Here is a 16,536-nt window from a genome sequence, read left to right as displayed (position 1 = left end):
TTGCTGCTGGTCCTGTTTCTTACTTTCTGCTTTCATTTTCCTGCATTAAAGTAATTAGAATAAAAGATACAGTCCTCTCTTAGAAATACAGAATGAATGAATGACTACACTACGTTGTTCTAGACGATTTGTCTAGAAGACCGGGTGCTCGACAATAACAGTTATTTAGATTGTCTATAGATACATTTACAATGTGGCTTTTTCTGCACAAGAATTGCTAGTTGAGTGTTTTCACCCTGTATTCATAGGCACTCTGCCATGTTTTGAGGGAGAGGAGTAGGAGGAAGTGTTACAAATGTACAAATAAACGATACACCTTGACAAAGAGATTAACTTGATTCTATTTGTACTATGAACGATCACAAGGATTACTCTTTAACAAATGCTTCAATGAGATCTTTAGCGTCTTACAGAAATTAATGCTACCAGGAAGATTGTTTTCACAGACCAGTATAGCAGCAAGAAAGAGACAACAGGTTCAAAAGATTTACTTGAAAGAAAGAAGATTGATGGGAAGTCCGTGTCAGGGGGAAGACTGTTGAACTTCTCCCAACATGTGGGATAGTTCAAGAAGAACTTTGAGGGAATGCCTGAAGAAGAGACCAGCAGAGATCCAGAACTGATGTACAGTCTTCCTTTGCAGATAGTACATGGCACTGGTGAGAAATACTGCTTCAGACACTCTTGAGGTGAGGGAGAATGATGGAGTATATTTATGTTCTCGCACTATGTCAGAAATTATAGAAGGGTTTACTAGTAAGGTACTTGTTTTATATGGAACAGCAAATTGTCCCTGTAGGGGTAAGTATGCTGGAGAACACTGGGCAATAGCAACACCCTGATAAGAATCTGTGGTAAGAAAGACTTCCTAGACCTAAACACTTTTTCTTCTGAGAACTCTATTTTGATCAGTCATTTCAGCAGGAGGGCTGTCAGACTGTTGGATTTAAGTCCTTCTTAATTCCTGTCTCTCCATGGTCAGTGGCATACGTTTGCAAAGTGGTTAGGATTGCCAAGGTGGTGTCAATGCTGACATCTCTCTAAAGACTTGTTCCAAAGGTAACGGGTCAAGAGGCACAAGAAATGTGTGGAAAAGCTGCTAGAGTACCTTCCCTCAAAACAGTAAGTTCTGCTTGAAACTGCTGCAGGCCCTCAAAAGAAGAACAGGCCAGAGGAGAAAAGGCCTATTACTTCAGAATAACAACACATACCTATCATCAAGAGTTTAGGGTACTTATGGTCAGAGAGAAGAGCTGACTATGCCAACAAGGAGGGCTTAGAGCTCAGACAAGTATCTTATGACATTAAGGGGAACCCAAATATCTCAGAGCCTAGCTGAAAAGGCTGAGCTTTGGAGTAAGGCCTCTTATGCCCTTTGGAAAGATGTGGTAGAATAATGGTCCTTAAAGTAGAATTGTCCTAGTTCAGTCAACCCTTCCTTTGGGTAAAGCATTGCAATTAGAAGGTGCATGAATAGAATGTGGTGAAGAATGCAATTTTGGAGGTGTTCTTCTCTGTCCTTTGGCTTTGTGACTGTAAATTACATGATGAGTTATCTAGTGGTAGCTCAGTTGCAGTAATATGGCTGTTGTAGTCTTCTGAAAGAGTATTCTGAAAAGAAAGTAATTGTGAGCAGAGAGTTTCTGAAGCATTTATAGTGGATTTGTAATTATTATGAAAACTTTTGCATAGATCTCGACAACGGGAAAATACTTCTTTAGAAATGTAGAAGAAAAGGATAGGGAAAAATAAATTGTTTTAGAAAGTTTCTATATTTGATGTGAATTTCTGAAATATATTTTAAACTATATGGCCAGGATTTAAAAAACTGATTTGCAGATGTCTGTGGTAAAATATTTACAGTGCAATCTTGATTTTCATAAAGAGTTAGATTTGTCTGGTAAATCAAGAGTCTTCAAAATGACACAAGTTGGGGAAAGAATCTAATAATTACTAATCCAATCATTAGAAATTGTTCCATCAAAAATTAAAAATCCTAGTTTAAAAACAAAATACTAACATCCAGAATTTAGTGGAAAAAAAGTCAGTCTATGTATGTTCTCACTTGAATCTTCAGAGTATAATGTTAAAGAGTATCTATTCAATTCTTGCAATTGCAAGTATAACTTCTTTATATTATTATGCAGAATAATAGCCTTACTCATGGACAAGAATCTTATTGTATCAAGTAATGTATAAATAGGAAACAAACAAATTTGCTAGTCAAATTGGTTTTCCATCTAAGATAGAAACAAAAGAAAATAGGTATGTGATTCCAATGAGACTGCATCAATCAACATTCTGAAGAGTGTTATTAGTACATTGATGAGCCTAGTTAAGGTGTGTATAAATGTCTAGATCTGTGTGTACAAATATCTAGAGATATGTAAGACAGACCATATGTATAAATCTCAGGGAATCAGAAGTTGCTAGGATGGAATTGTGGAAGATTGATTAATCAGGCCAGTTTTAAACTTAAAACCAAAACTTTACTGAATAAATATGCATTAACAATATACATTGCTTCATGCTTAGTTATTAAGGATTACAAATCAATATTACTACATAGTCAAAGCAGCTAGTGCTTAACAGTCATCCTAAATAAGCAAATAATATCCAATGTCACAGAGCTGATGTCAAGGATTTAGCACCAATAATTACAGTCCTTGGGAGTCTCAGTCATGGTGATCAGGTTCAAGAGCTCTTCAGCAAAGCATGCTAACAATGAAAAAGATGCCTTCCTTCCCCCTCCTCCACGTCCAAATCCAGGATTTTCACCTTTTATAAAATATTGCAGTCTTCAGAATTCTTAGACTTTGACCTCTGACCCCTAGGACTTCGGGACACTTGCAGATAGTTCTTTCCCAGGCTGCAGCAGGTGCTTTGTCTTGCCCATCAGTTATGGGATTTTTTCTGATCTGCTGTTTCTTTCCTGCGTTATGTCTTTTTCCATCTCTTAAGATTGCAACTCTTTGGGGATCAGTAACCAACCACCACTGAGGTACTTGCAGTTTTGAGACCCTTGTTTTCAGACTTTGCCCATGTTTTCAAGACATTTACTGTCATCCCATGCTTAAACTCCACAAGAGACATCTGGAATCAAATTTCAGCTGACCAGCAAGTTCTCATAACAGGTTGGTAACAAGCCCAATAGGCCCAGACTGACTTGTGTCTTATACAGGCACAGTGAGGATAAGGCTTGAGGTTTCTTTCTGACAATAGCAAAGCTACTTTTACTGAGCATGAAAATGTTTCCAAGTTGCTTACAGACAAGCCTGTTTAATGTGACTTTTGACAGAGTTCAAAGCAAGCTAATATTAATTACATTTGGCTTAGCATGCTTCTACTTTCATGAGGACAATAGGCCATTGTTTTGGCCACATAATAAAGCTGTTTGAATAATGAAAGCTAATACAGAGAAACTGGTACATATTTTCTTAGTTTTGTATGATTTATCAAAGGAAGGAAGAAAACCAAAAGTATCAAGACTGACTGCTGATATTGAAATAATTCCAGTGGCAGAAGTAGCTCCAGTGGGAATTCAGAGATAAGTACTGCCTTTATTCTACATGTTGCATTACACACTTTGAACATTGACCAGAGAATAGTAGATGCCTTTTTCAGCCAGAAGCTGCTGATGGGTGCCTTGCTCTACGACCTTGCCGTTCTGTATGACAGCAATCTTGTCAGCATTTTGGACGGTGGAGAGCCGGTGAGCTATCACGATGCAGGTACGGCCTTCTCTGGCTTTATCCAGCGCTTCCTGAACAATCTGCACAGTGAACAAACCAAAAGGTGAACTATTCTGACAGCTGCGAAGTAAACTGCAATATGAGAGTGAGGGAAAGGGAATATCTTGCTCAAGCTTCCTGATTTAGAATTAGCCTGTGTTGGCAAAGAGTCAAAACTGTTATAGTAGGTGTGATTGTCAAGAGGATTAGATGGAACCAGGCTCATTACTGAGGTGCATGGCAGGAGAATAAGAGAAAGTGGTCATAAATTGTAACAGGAGATGTTCTGACTGGATATAAAAAAAAGTGTTCACTGCAAGGACAATTAAGCATTGGAACAGGGACAAAAGAATGTCTGCTGAATCTCCTTAGAGATTTTCAAAGACTCTTCCAGACACAGCATTAAGCAATTTAAGTTTGAATTCAGTATTGGCCCTTGTGTGAAGAAGATGTTTAATTGGGGACCTCCACAGGTCTCTTTCATGACAGATTAATTATACATGGGAGTCAAGTCAGTATTCTTGGGTCAACTGCTATCAGACTAGTTCTCCTGATTTTGCAGGGAGTCTCGTGAATCATCTTTTTCTTAGAGCTAGCAGTGGCAGAAAAATACTAAAAAGAATCTCTGCTTTCTTTTATTTATTCCTTATGTTTATTAATGAGGAATAAAAAGAGAGATGAAATTTCAATTATGTGCCTAACTGGCACATAATTAAGAAAACAGTGAATCATGGCATTATTTAATGGCATTTTCCCTTCAAACCTCATTTTTATGCCGACAGTTGATAACAACTTGGTCCAAAGGTTTTAACTTTTCAGACTATAATATCTGATATAACATTTGCCCCATTAATAGTAAGTTTTTTGTGGACTCTGTGTTGATTTTTTACAGCTAGATTGTATTTCTGTTGTACCAAGATTGCAGCTTTGGGCTTAAAAAAGAAGTAAGTGTTCTAAAAATTTTCACATAACATATTGTGTTAACCATGAACATGCAGCAAGGACTGGAGAGCATTAGGAGAAGAAGAAAACTTATGAAACAAGATTTGTCAGGTTTACAAAAAAAAAAAGTTCTCTGCCAGCATCCTCAGTCTTTTTGGCTTTGCAGTTTGTGTGTCCTGATTCAAGTTTGACAGCACTTTTTCAGTTGAAGCCTGAAGAATCCTAGGCTGAGGAATGCATTCTTCATTGCAATTTCAGTCTGTCTGCTGCCATACAGATGCAAAAATTACTTTTTTTGGGGTTTTTTTTGCAAGAAGGAGTAAGACTTTTATATTTGTCTATTATTAGCATAAATGTGTAGTTTGCATAAGACACCATATTTCCAGCTTTTGGCTTCAGTCTGGGAGAATAAAAACAATAATCATGATGTAAGAAAAAAAAAGGGAGGGTGGAATTTAGATTCCAGACTCCTGGCTTAAACTTAAGTTACCTTTTCACTTTCTGTGTCTAAGGCAGAAGTAGCTTCATCCAGCAGCAGAATTTGGGGCCGACGCACAAGAGCTCGGGCAATAGCGATACGTTGTTTCTGACCACCAGAAAGCTGCGTTCCCTTGTCTCCTACACGGGTATTGTATTTCTGGAAATAATAGATTAAGTTCAGGCTATGAATGCAAATCAATTCTGAAGTATACTGAAGCATATCAGCCCTGACACCAGCCACCCATAAACTGCATATTCCATGCCAGTAGCTCTCTGAAAACAACTGGCCAGAACTGCCAGCTGACACAGATCTATAGATCTTTCACCAGGAGACTTCTTTGTAACATCAAGTATTTCCTAAATTCCAAGCAATAGCACTCCCTAGGGTTGGATGGCAATGTTATTCTCAATCAGGAGACAGAGCACCAAAGATCAGTGGAAGTCCCTGACAATACTGAGGATCAAACCCTGACTTAAGACACTCCAAGCTAGTGTCCAAATAAATTAGTTATTCTAACCAACTTTTATTCATCCTGAAAAAAAAAGCAATGTGTAAGATGTATGAGATTCAGGCCAAATTATATATCTATATATGGGCAAAGACATTTTTAGACTTTATCTATATCTGTCTGGACAGTTATGCTTCTTATTGAGTTAGGAAAGTTAAGGCAGACCAGCAGATCTTGATAAGTCATTAGAAAGTAAACATGGTCTGCAAAAATCATGGGCCTCGGCTTTTGTATTTTTTTAAGCCGTTTATCAGCCTGAAATCAGTCTGAATGTGTACAACATGCAACTAAGCTGGCAACCTCCCAACTTCAGAAAGTTTTGAAAGCAAGTTGGCACAGGTTAGAAACTGATTTGTCAAACACACAGAAGAAAAATCCATACAAAACTAAATAATAAAAAACATTTTCTATCTTAGGAAGTTCCCAAGTCACAAATTACGCAAAGTAAGATGAGAATTCAGGGGAAATGGGATTAAATGTTTAGCCTTTCTGAATACTTATTTGTAAATATGTCTTGGTGGTCACTGCCTGGGACAAGATTATGTGCATGGCAGACCTTTTGTCTGACCAAGATGCTCATTCTTACATTATTGTGTGGTGGTCAGATATATATATGTGAAAAACTGTATTTTCGGACCACAGGAATACTAGAAATTTAAATTCTGACTAGATAAACTAGAAGAAATGTATACCCTTGTCAGTCTAGCAGAGTCTTTTACATGTGCTTGAGATGGACAAGAGCTTAAAAAGAAAGGTTCCATTTACTTAAAAACCTCCACCCCTCACTTCCAGTTCTCAATTAGTTACAGTTGTGTCCTTTCTTCCCAAAGATCTTGAATGTTCAGCTCTCTACCCGACACTGGAATCTCCCACAAAAACAATAATTATGGTGAACACAATTAAGAAAGGAAAAATGTTTCAAAAATTGTTTCAGATCTTTTTTCATCTCAGGGAATTATTGTACCCCGGGTATTTACAAGCAGACACAATTATTCCCTGCCACTTTAGGTCACTTCCAGTTCCAAGTGGGAGAGAAAAGGAATAACTTACATCTGGCAGAGAGTCAATGAAGGTATGAATATTGGCTTCTTTTGCTGCATTAACAATTTCCTCAAATGGCACCTGACGACTGTTATCTCCATACGCGATGTTTTCAGCGATAGTGCAATCAAACAGGATTGGCTCTTGTGAGACGATACCAATCTGGGCTCTCAGCCACTTGATATTTAGTGCCTTGGCACCTTTGCCATCAAAAAGCTGAGAAAGCAAACATTTTAAATTTTAGTCACATGGCTATATATGTATTTGAGACTTACTGTAAATTCATACACAGAAGTTGTGCAATTGCAGCTCTTTCCTTAGAGAGATCAATTGAAAGCTCACATAATCCCTTGCCCTGCTTCTGCCCTATATCCCAACATTTTCTGAGGGCTATTTTATAAAAGTATTGCCTTAGTCCCTATCTTTTTGTTTCAAGGTTTAATTAGGATTTTGAAGACAATGGAAGATAGGGTATGCTGAGGCAATTTCAAAGAACCTTGGGTAATGTTCTTTCATTTTTTATTCAGCAGGAAAAATAAGCTTGAAAGGAGAAATGGTTTTTGACTATATAGGTATTTACCATCTTTTTTCCTCAAAATTCCAATGGATTTGTGGCCTGCTAAGATCTGCTTCCTGTCCCTTATCTGATGTGAAAAATCATTGGAGAAACTAGAGAATACAGTTATTAGGCATTTTTGGATCTACCATACCAAACATCATGACTTTTAGGCATGGTTACTCTCCTTATCAGACCAGCATGATTGCTCACTTTTGTGTACAGCTGCTCAGACAGTTACTGCTTTTAAAAATACACCCCTCTCACCTGAATTCACAGGGCAACTCAGCCTCTGAATTAGCCCACCGCTTTTGTGGTTTCTATGCCAGAGGTCTGTGCTTTCATGAAACTGTATTTGGTTATTCATGAATACAAGGTCAAAAAAATTGGTAAGGAAGACAGATTTGGTTAAACATACTTTTGGAGTACTTGTGCTGCTACTTTCTACAAATCATTTTGCTACACTGGACATGTTTGGGCATTTCAACTCTCAAAAAAATCTTGTCCATTGCATCTAGGTCTCATTTAAGTATTGCTTCCCCTCTGCAGAGACAAGTTCTGAAATCCTTCTTATTCTCATCTCATCCAGCCCAAAATGTGTGCCCTGTTTTTCAAACACAGTCTCTGAATACATTTACATCAAAGAGCAATGGCAATAAACAATACTGTTATGTGAAAAAAAAATATGTAAAGTTGCTGAATAAGTAATGTAGGAAACTTTACATGTATTTTAGACCAAAATTACTGAAAGTATTTACAGTCTACCACTTGGTATGTGGACACACTCTGAAAGATGTTTCTGACAAGTAAAAATTACCATAAAAATTATTTTTGGCAATGTTCTCTGGTTTTGGTTTTTCTGAAAGAACATAGACAGCAAATTCTGTTACTACACTCTACAGAAGTAGATATGTATATGTATGTTTCACAAATTTTAAAGTGTTCATAATATAAAAAACTCAGGAAATTTGCTCTGAATTCAAAACCACCATTAGGCCATGGGTCAGGCATATTTTTACCACACAGATCTTGTTTCATTAATTCCATATAACGTGGGAAACTGGGACTCATTCAATTAAGGAGCCCTAATGAGCCAGTGCTGATTTTTAACATTAAAAATACTTGAAAAAGAAAACTAGAAATATCTAGTATACTTTATCACATCACATAAAACCAGTAAGCACACCCTCACTTAAATCTATTGACATGTTCTTGAAAAAATACTTACCATTTCTCCATCAAGTGGGTCATAAAATCTCTCGAGCAGCTGAACCACAGTACTCTTTCCACAGCCACTGCTACCAACAAGAGCCAGAGTTTGTCCCTTTTCTACTTTTAGATTCAAACCCTGGAGGATTTTGACCTCTGGTCGGTTTGGATAGTTAAATGCCACATCTTTGATGGTTATGTTTCCCTCAAATGTTTCCTGGAATTAAAAGAGCATCACTGTTACATGTGAAGGAACAAGATTCAGGATGGGAGCTGTTCCAGGCGTGGAGAAAGACATACAGCAATTGACAGGACTTTAGTATATGGACTTTACTGTTATTATGTGGTTTCATTGTATCCACACTACACAGTGCAGAGCCTGGGCATACCCGGGCTTGCCACGAGTTTGCCTGCTCCCTGCTTTCCCGCTCCCCTCTCTGATAGGCTGCAGAAGCTGCAGAGAGGAGACAGTTACCATTCGCCCTCTCCTTCCCCGGTTCCTCCCATGGTCCTCCTCCTTTGCCTGTGTCCCTACCCCGTTTGTCTGTCTCATGCTCCACCCCGTGTTCTAGCCCTTTCCCCCCTGAACCCATAAAACCTCAGGACACCTCAATAAAGTCTTCCATTTGCAGCTCTGCCTTGTCTCCGGACCCGTCCGTGCTGTGTCACGGCCCCGTCCCCCCTCGGACCGTGGCAGTTACATCTTTAAGACAATTTCACAGATGATTCTAATAGAATTGCAGAAGTATTTACTCCCCTCCCTGAAATCAATAGGGGTTTTCAAAACAAATGACCTTTTGCCATTATGAGCAAAAGCTGGACTCACAATAGAGGACTTGGTCCATGTTGTGTTCAGATAAAGTGTCAAGAATGCGTTGGGAAAAAGATGTAATCAGGAGAGGAAAAATCAGTTTGAGGGAAGTGAGAAGAGTGCTGTTCATATTACTGACAGAAAATATCACCCGTTACACATGGCTTACTTACGGGCTTCTCTCCTTCCTCACTGTAACTATCTATTGAGGGCACTCTTTCAAACAGCTGAAACAGGTGGGCTGCTGATATCTTGGCTTTAGCATAGTCTGGAGCAAAAGAGCTGGTTTCTCCTAAGGCCATTGCACCAAATACAACAGCTGAAAACACTCTACAAAAGAAATCAGGAAAAAAAATAATCAATAGACAATGGAGAAAAGGACAATGGAAATGGGGCTGCAGCCAACTTTTTCTTTCACTCAGAGAAAAAAGAGGGCTAAATTTAGAAAGAGTAAAGTAGTAACCAACTATTATTGGTTCAATTACTCATTTAGCTCCAGAAATTCCTTTTTCACCCTCTTTCAATGATGTGAAATAAACATGTCTGCATTCTAAATTCAGTATTTGCATTACTTATTATCACTAATTTCTTTAGTTATTGATACTGATTAAGTATATTACATCTCAGCTGAGGCTATAAGGAAAGGGTCAATGGATGGCAGAATTGTTACTCTAATCCTGCTATTGCTATGGTTTCCTCTCTATGGTTCCATGATTTTTGGGAGTCAGTGATCAATTTTTAAGGCATCAACAAAAATAAGAAATCAAGCCTGTAACAAGGTGACAATAAAGATTTAATTTTCTATCACAGCTCTGATGGAAAAAATAGCATGATTTACAGTACTGAAAAGGGTTGAAAACTATGCTATTATTGCTTTGTGGTGATTTTTATGTAATTTTATGAAATTTTATGTAATTTTACAGGCTACATTAGAATAGTTTAAGAACCTGCTGTCTTCAGCTATTAATTACTGCCACACAACTGAGAAGTGGTATTTCACATATGAGATCTATGAGACCTCTTTTAAAGTAAAGTAAAATAGATTCATTTATTTTAAATTTTGTCTTTTCAGAGCTCATAAAGTCATCTGTTTTATTCTGCATTTAAACGGCCTAGAAGAGCTCACACAATTTTAGGTCAAACAATCCCTTTCAAGTCTGACTGAGCCACTGCAAGTCCACTCACTCAGCTGACTAGAGACATTCAGCTAGCAGATGGGATGCAGGCACTTTCCAACATCTTCCAGTCAAAATGAGCTGTGTTTACCACAATTAGGTTGCCAACAAAAAATTGGTATGATTGACCTTCTTGGGTATTGAGGTCACTGATATCTATACTGGTAGAACCTCAGTCTTTTAGAACTTGTTTACACAGCCCTGTATTGAGTTATTGTCTCTTAAATAATAAAGGATTTTTCTGGATAGACAGAAAAATATTGCAAATGTGATACTTACAAAAACACGCTTTTATACTCCATGTGTCCATTTGCCACTAGATAGGCACCAAACCGGAAACAGGCAGCATAGGTAAAGAACATCATTGCTTGTGTAAAGGCAAAAGTAAAGCCAAATATATGTGCCTTCTTCACAGAATTTCTGTAAGAAAGAATGCACATTTTCATCAAAGTGTGCAATCATACTTAAGTTCTAATATGCAAATACCAACTGACTTCAGTTGATACTGTTATGAATGGAAAGTGTACATACACTGAAACATTAACTAAAAAACATATCTCTGTCTCTTCCAGACAAACTGACCCATAGAGCAATAACTTCCTTTTTATACTAGAACAACAGTAAGATGGAAGTCTCGGAGCAATCCCATCAGTGTCAACCCTGAGAATGGTTAGGCACTGTTCTGAAAGTTGTGAGATGTGAACTCAAAACCCAGCAGCCTGAGGAAAAAGCTAAGCAATATCTTTTATGTCCTGCACTGTGCTCTAATCACTCAATTATTATGGTTGATGTGTTAGTGGCATCCTCACAAGTCTCTTGTTATATCTGTGTACAGATGCTGTCATTTCCTTTACTTTTCTCATGAATATCTGAAAATGAAACATTCCCTTCTAGAACAAATAAAACTTTCTTTGACAGAATCTTTTTAGTTTTTCACTTTAAAACTTTTAAATTTTTTTTTAGTCCAGGCAGATTTATATTACTTTTTTTCAGCTACAAACCAATAAGCAATTACTCAAATATTTTCAGTCCCTCTAATACTTTAAACAATGGCAGAAGGTAATATTCAATTTACATTAAAAAGCTTCTAATTAAATATCAAAAACACTTCAGGTGGAAATTCAGATTAGATCACTTCCAAAGCTCACTTAAAACTAACATTTTTCCAAACCAAGTGACATTGTAATAGAAAATACCAATATTATAAAGAAAATTAATTAAATCAAGTTTAAAAAAAGGTCAGCTGGTGGTGGTTGTGTTTGTTAATAAAAAAATATGCAAAATATTTACATTAATTTTGAGGTAATTAAATTATACATTAAATCATACACACTATCAAAAAAAAATCTATTTTTGTTGAAGTAAATATGTGCAATTTATTACAGATTTTTTTTTTTAGCTTAGTTATTTTTATTATACCTGTATGGTACAATCAAATATTCTCCATACATCAACTCAAATTTTCTTTCTCGGGTCAAGCTAACAACAGTTCTAATATTTTCTATTGCTTCTGTGGCAATCTGCAATAGAAACATAAATGTTTTAATCAAAAATTAAGATAAATTTCTTATCCTAAACTAATAAAACAATTCTGTTGGAATGTAATTTTATATTTTTTATATTGGTTATTAAAATCATGGATGTTTGATATCAAAAATAATCATTTTACATTTTTCTTTCTATGACAATGAGATTTTCTTACGATGCTCAGAATTTTCTGATAAGACCTCTTTAATGTCCTACAAATAAATGGTGAGAAAGCATTAGGCAGCAATGACAAGTATGGAGAAGCTATTCAACAAGAAAAATGGAGTATGAGCATTCAAATTCCAGTCCACTGAGTTTGGGCTACAATCAAAATGTCCAGGTTGCTTACGTGCCTTAGAGCCTAACTTAGATCTCAGCAGTAAATGTTTGATCTGAACAATAATACATTCTTTAATCTTGCAGATATGTAGACTCGAGTCATTTGTATGCACAAGGGTACCTAGCAACATTTGAAGCCAATAAATGTGTGTCTATTATGGGAGTAACAGATTCAAAGCTTTTACATAATCTGTTAAGACTATGGAGGTGCCCACAAAGTCTTCCTCAGTGACCACACAGTGAGGCTAGGAACCTGTATGGTCTATTTAGTCCATATTAATGTAGAATGGATGATGCTTAGAAGTGACCAACAGATGACACCTGGAATAACCACATCTCTTCAGACACTGGAACAATGCTGCATCCCTCTATTCACCTCTGGATGAAACATCAGGCTTGAGTGCACAACCTACATAGCCTCCCATGAAATATGTGCTAGACTGAGTATTCCAGTTGTCCTGAAATCCTGTTGCTCTGGGAGGGCACATGTACTGTATTGTAGTTGACAGTCCCACAGGGATGGATATTTTCAATTTCCTAATGCATCTCAAATGTTATTAAACAGCTATATCTAAGCTCTATTCAGCTGCCAATCAGTCTCATTTCTAAGGATGGGTATTAAGCAGGACAGCTCATTTATGAGCATAGATACAGTACAAATGCAAAGTAATGTCTTTTTTTACCTCAGAACTGTACATACAGCAGGAAAGGAATATGGGCAATACCAACAATTTAGCTAGACTTTTGCAGACATTGTATAAAAAATCATTGTCCTGCTGTATTCAGCACTGGTGAGGCTGCACTTTGAGTACTCAGTTCAGTTTTGGGCCCCTGACTTCAAGAAGGACATTGAAGTGCTGGACCATATCCAGAGAAAGGCAACAAAGATGATGAAGACCTTGAGGGCTTTAACATATTTTGCTGAAATATACATTTAATGCATCATGGTTTGAGTCTAATAAAGACCATAAAGTAAGGTTTTCAGTAACTTAAGTCCTTTGCAGAATGCAAATTTCCAGGTAAAACACCATTGTTTCTCCAAAAAATCCTGATTTTTTAAAAAAATGAAAATTTAATAAAATTCCGGTAGTCCAGTCCTTGCTTAGGTGGTCTTGAGAGGGGAAACTCATACATTTCTATGAAAAGTAAATATTTTTTTAAGTTTTGTAAAAATGTCATAAATATTTGTAACACCTGTGGTAATTCTTCGCAATCTGCGGCATTAAAAAAGTCTTTAGTGCCTATTCCAAGAATTGTCAATTTTTTTCTGCCATATCTTACAACAAAACTACATGAAATAAATATTCAGCCATTAGAGAGGGGGAACAGAAGAAATGTAGTCAGTGGGAAGGAAAGGAATTGCATTCTTTGGCTTGTATGAAAAAGCCCGTGGAAAGATCATTCTGCACAATTTCCTGTGGCCTTGGAGGGACAAAAATGTTTTTCAGCAACTTTATCTACAGACATGATGGAAGGAAGGAAATAAACCTCATTTAGTCAACAGGAGTTACTGGGAGGGTCAGTGGATACCTATTCAACATAACCAGAAAGCAATTCATCTGTCTATGCACGGTGTGCCTACTTAGTCTGCTTCTCCAAAATCATTGATTGGAGTGGGAAGGACTCTAATCTAATTGCCTACATGCAGGTGACTTGTGCCCTTGGAGATGGTCTAGGATACTCAAAACATTTGGGTAAGGCATGGCAGATACAACATAGAGCACAGAGTAGACCCAGACCCTTCTGAAATGGCAACTGGAGGCCACCCAACTCTATGGCACCTCAAGTAACTACAAGACGACATTACACTGCTAGAACACATGCAGACACATATATTTAAATACCAAATCTGAATATTAGTACTATTCCTTATGTGCATGGTCTTAGATAAATGATTTTCCTCTCAGTTTAAGTAGGACATAGGAAGAGATTTTAGAAAAGTTTTGCCTTGAAGAAAGCAATTATCTGGGAAGTGATGAAATAGTTGTTCTGTCCCAAAAGAATTTTTGGAATGAAGTGACATTAAATGCCTTCATTTAATTTGTTAAAGAGTCTAGCCTTCTTACTTTTCAGTTCTCATCTTTCTCTTCCACTCAAACAAGAAAGGAAGGAATGGCAAACAGACTCAGAAACCAGTTGGTATATACATATTATCCCTTGAAACACCAATAAGACGAAGGAGGGGGGAAAAAAAAGAGCAATGTAATAAACATAAGACAGATGACATGCCAAAAAGGGATGACAGGGAAAAAAAAAAACAAACGAAAAAGAATGTCAAAATGAAGAGTGTTGCAAAATAAAGGAAAACAAAGATGATCAGAATAGGAATGAGAAAGGAATGTGCCTGAATAGCATTTAGCACATTCAGGGATTTATCAGCTATAAATATATATATTGGTTAATAACATAATTCTTCAATTATTATTGAAGAGGTGTGATGCTCTGTAGGTCTACTAGTGTAACTACATGGAGTTTAGGCTGTCTCTGGAAGTTATATATTATGAATTGTTCTGTATTTGGAAGTAATACATCCAGTAACAATACTTTGGTAAACATGACTGTATATATTATACAGAAATAGATAAATTTCTCTAAACCCACCTTTCCTGCAGCTTCCAGCTCTTTTTTGTCTTTCTTAGCATGCCCAGCCAACATCCTCACTTCAAGGATTCCTGCCACTGCAATGATTGGCACAACAGCTAAAAGTAGCAGGGTCAACTGCCAGCCATATATTAATGATATAATAATTCCAGTCCCCAGGTTGGCTATGTTTTGGGCAATTAATGCTAGTCTGACACCAGTTGCCTGGAAGAAGAAAAAAGGCATTTCTTACTAAAGTAACTGTGATTTAAATAAGAAAAGCATTTTCACCCACAATATTCCTGATTCTCAAGGCACTATTTAAAAAATCTTAACTCAGCTTTTTCAAAATAGGAGTTTCTTAAATGCTTTTGTATAAAAATACCTAGATCACATTTATTTCTTCTTTTCCCATGTGCTGATTACTTAAATGTACACCACAATTTCTAAATTCTGCTCTTCAAGCTGAACAAACTTTAACCTCCATACATATTCACATGTACATCTTCACATTAAAATCAGTCCTATTTTGTAGATCATACACTTACTTTATAAGTCATCACACAAAGCCCAATGAAAAAGAAAATTAAATGTTTAACTTCTCCAATAGAAATAAAGCCAAAGATACTTCAGAATTCTTCAGTTCAGAAAAAAAACCACCTCGTAACTTCTTGGAGAAGTAAAAATTTACTTAAGCATATACTAATAATTCCATTCAGTGTACTTTGGCTTGGTATTACAGACCCCTGAAAATCCACAATTTATTTTTAAAGAAACTCCAAAAAGTAACAGAGGAAAAAAAGCCTATTGCTTGCATATTTTTTTTTTTTAATTAAGGAATCTATGTCATCAGAAAAGTAGCAGGAGGTCCTAAGCAGAACAAATTTAGATGCACGTCTTTAGGTGAATAAGACCTCTTTAAACAGATTTCTTAGATAAGAGATTCCCAATAGATTTGTTTAATAATGAAGATCACAATACAGCACAATAGTAAACTTTAGAAAAGGTTTACTTGGAAATTTTTTTGTAAACATATATTATCATTACTGTTATAATGCATTCTCTGTGCATTCTCTACCAACTATTGTATTATAGTAAATTTTAGTTGTCAAAGTTGAGACTATTATCAACCAGTCACACCCAAGCTGCAACTTTGCTATATGCTAAACCAAATATGAAAAATACCAAACCAAAATTTTACTTACTCCTTTCACTTGTGAGGCATCATTAGCAAGTCTTGTAGTTAGTGCTCCAGTGCTATTTTTTGGATTATCAAACCAGCCCATATCCTACAATAAGAAACATTATTTTTAAGAGCCATGTTTGGACATTTCATGTAAACTGCAAAGTAAATCCAGGGTCTGCCTGATAGAACTGGGTTCAGTGTCAGAAGACTGTGTATGTGGCCTCAGCTCTGCATGTTTAATTATGTTTAATTCCTTCATTAATTGTTGGGGTCAGGTACACGTTTATAATTTATTCACCATGTGACCCAGTATCTGATTTAAAATTTCATGTGTAGTATGCATTGAATTAAGTCCTGGTAAAGTATTACTGGCATTCTGACCTCAAGGCTCAATTGAAAGATTGCTTTTTCATTAGATTTGGAGTATGGCTGACCTATAAGTCATAGTTT

General features: G+C 36.6%; 1 protein-coding gene across 6 annotated transcripts in view; it reads right to left on the bottom strand.

The window, feature by feature from the left end:
- Window positions 1-2,467: 2,467 nt before the first annotated feature.
- The window catches only part of LOC135425843 (ATP-dependent translocase ABCB1-like), a 57,231-nt gene continuing 43,162 nt past the window's right edge, over window positions 2,468-16,536 (bottom strand). For 5 of the 6 annotated variants that reach the window (XM_064678551.1, XM_064678544.1, XM_064678562.1 and 2 more), the window contains 9 exons: window positions 16,106-16,189; window positions 14,922-15,125; window positions 11,874-11,974; window positions 10,734-10,874; window positions 9,453-9,609; window positions 8,488-8,685; window positions 6,713-6,919; window positions 5,164-5,310; window positions 2,468-3,772 (listed from right to left, as the gene is read on the bottom strand). In XM_064678551.1, the coding sequence (XP_064534621.1) occupies window positions 3,578-3,772; window positions 5,164-5,310; window positions 6,713-6,919; window positions 8,488-8,685; window positions 9,453-9,609; window positions 10,734-10,874; window positions 11,874-11,974; window positions 14,922-15,125; window positions 16,106-16,189 (1,434 nt within the window). In that variant the 3' untranslated portion in view covers window positions 2,468-3,577. Of the gene's footprint in view, window positions 3,773-5,163; window positions 5,311-6,712; window positions 6,920-8,487; window positions 8,686-9,452; window positions 9,610-10,733; window positions 10,875-11,873; window positions 11,975-14,921; window positions 15,126-16,105; window positions 16,190-16,536 lie in introns of those variants that run through there. The other variant, XM_064678579.1, reaches the window with a different exon arrangement.

Source organism: Pseudopipra pipra, chromosome 1 (assembly GCF_036250125.1).
Source record: "Pseudopipra pipra isolate bDixPip1 chromosome 1, bDixPip1.hap1, whole genome shotgun sequence".
Classification (NCBI taxonomy): Eukaryota; Metazoa; Chordata; class Aves; order Passeriformes; family Pipridae; genus Pseudopipra; species Pseudopipra pipra.
The sequence above is the reverse complement of the archived record's forward strand: the minus strand, read 5'-3'. Positions and strand labels throughout refer to the sequence as shown.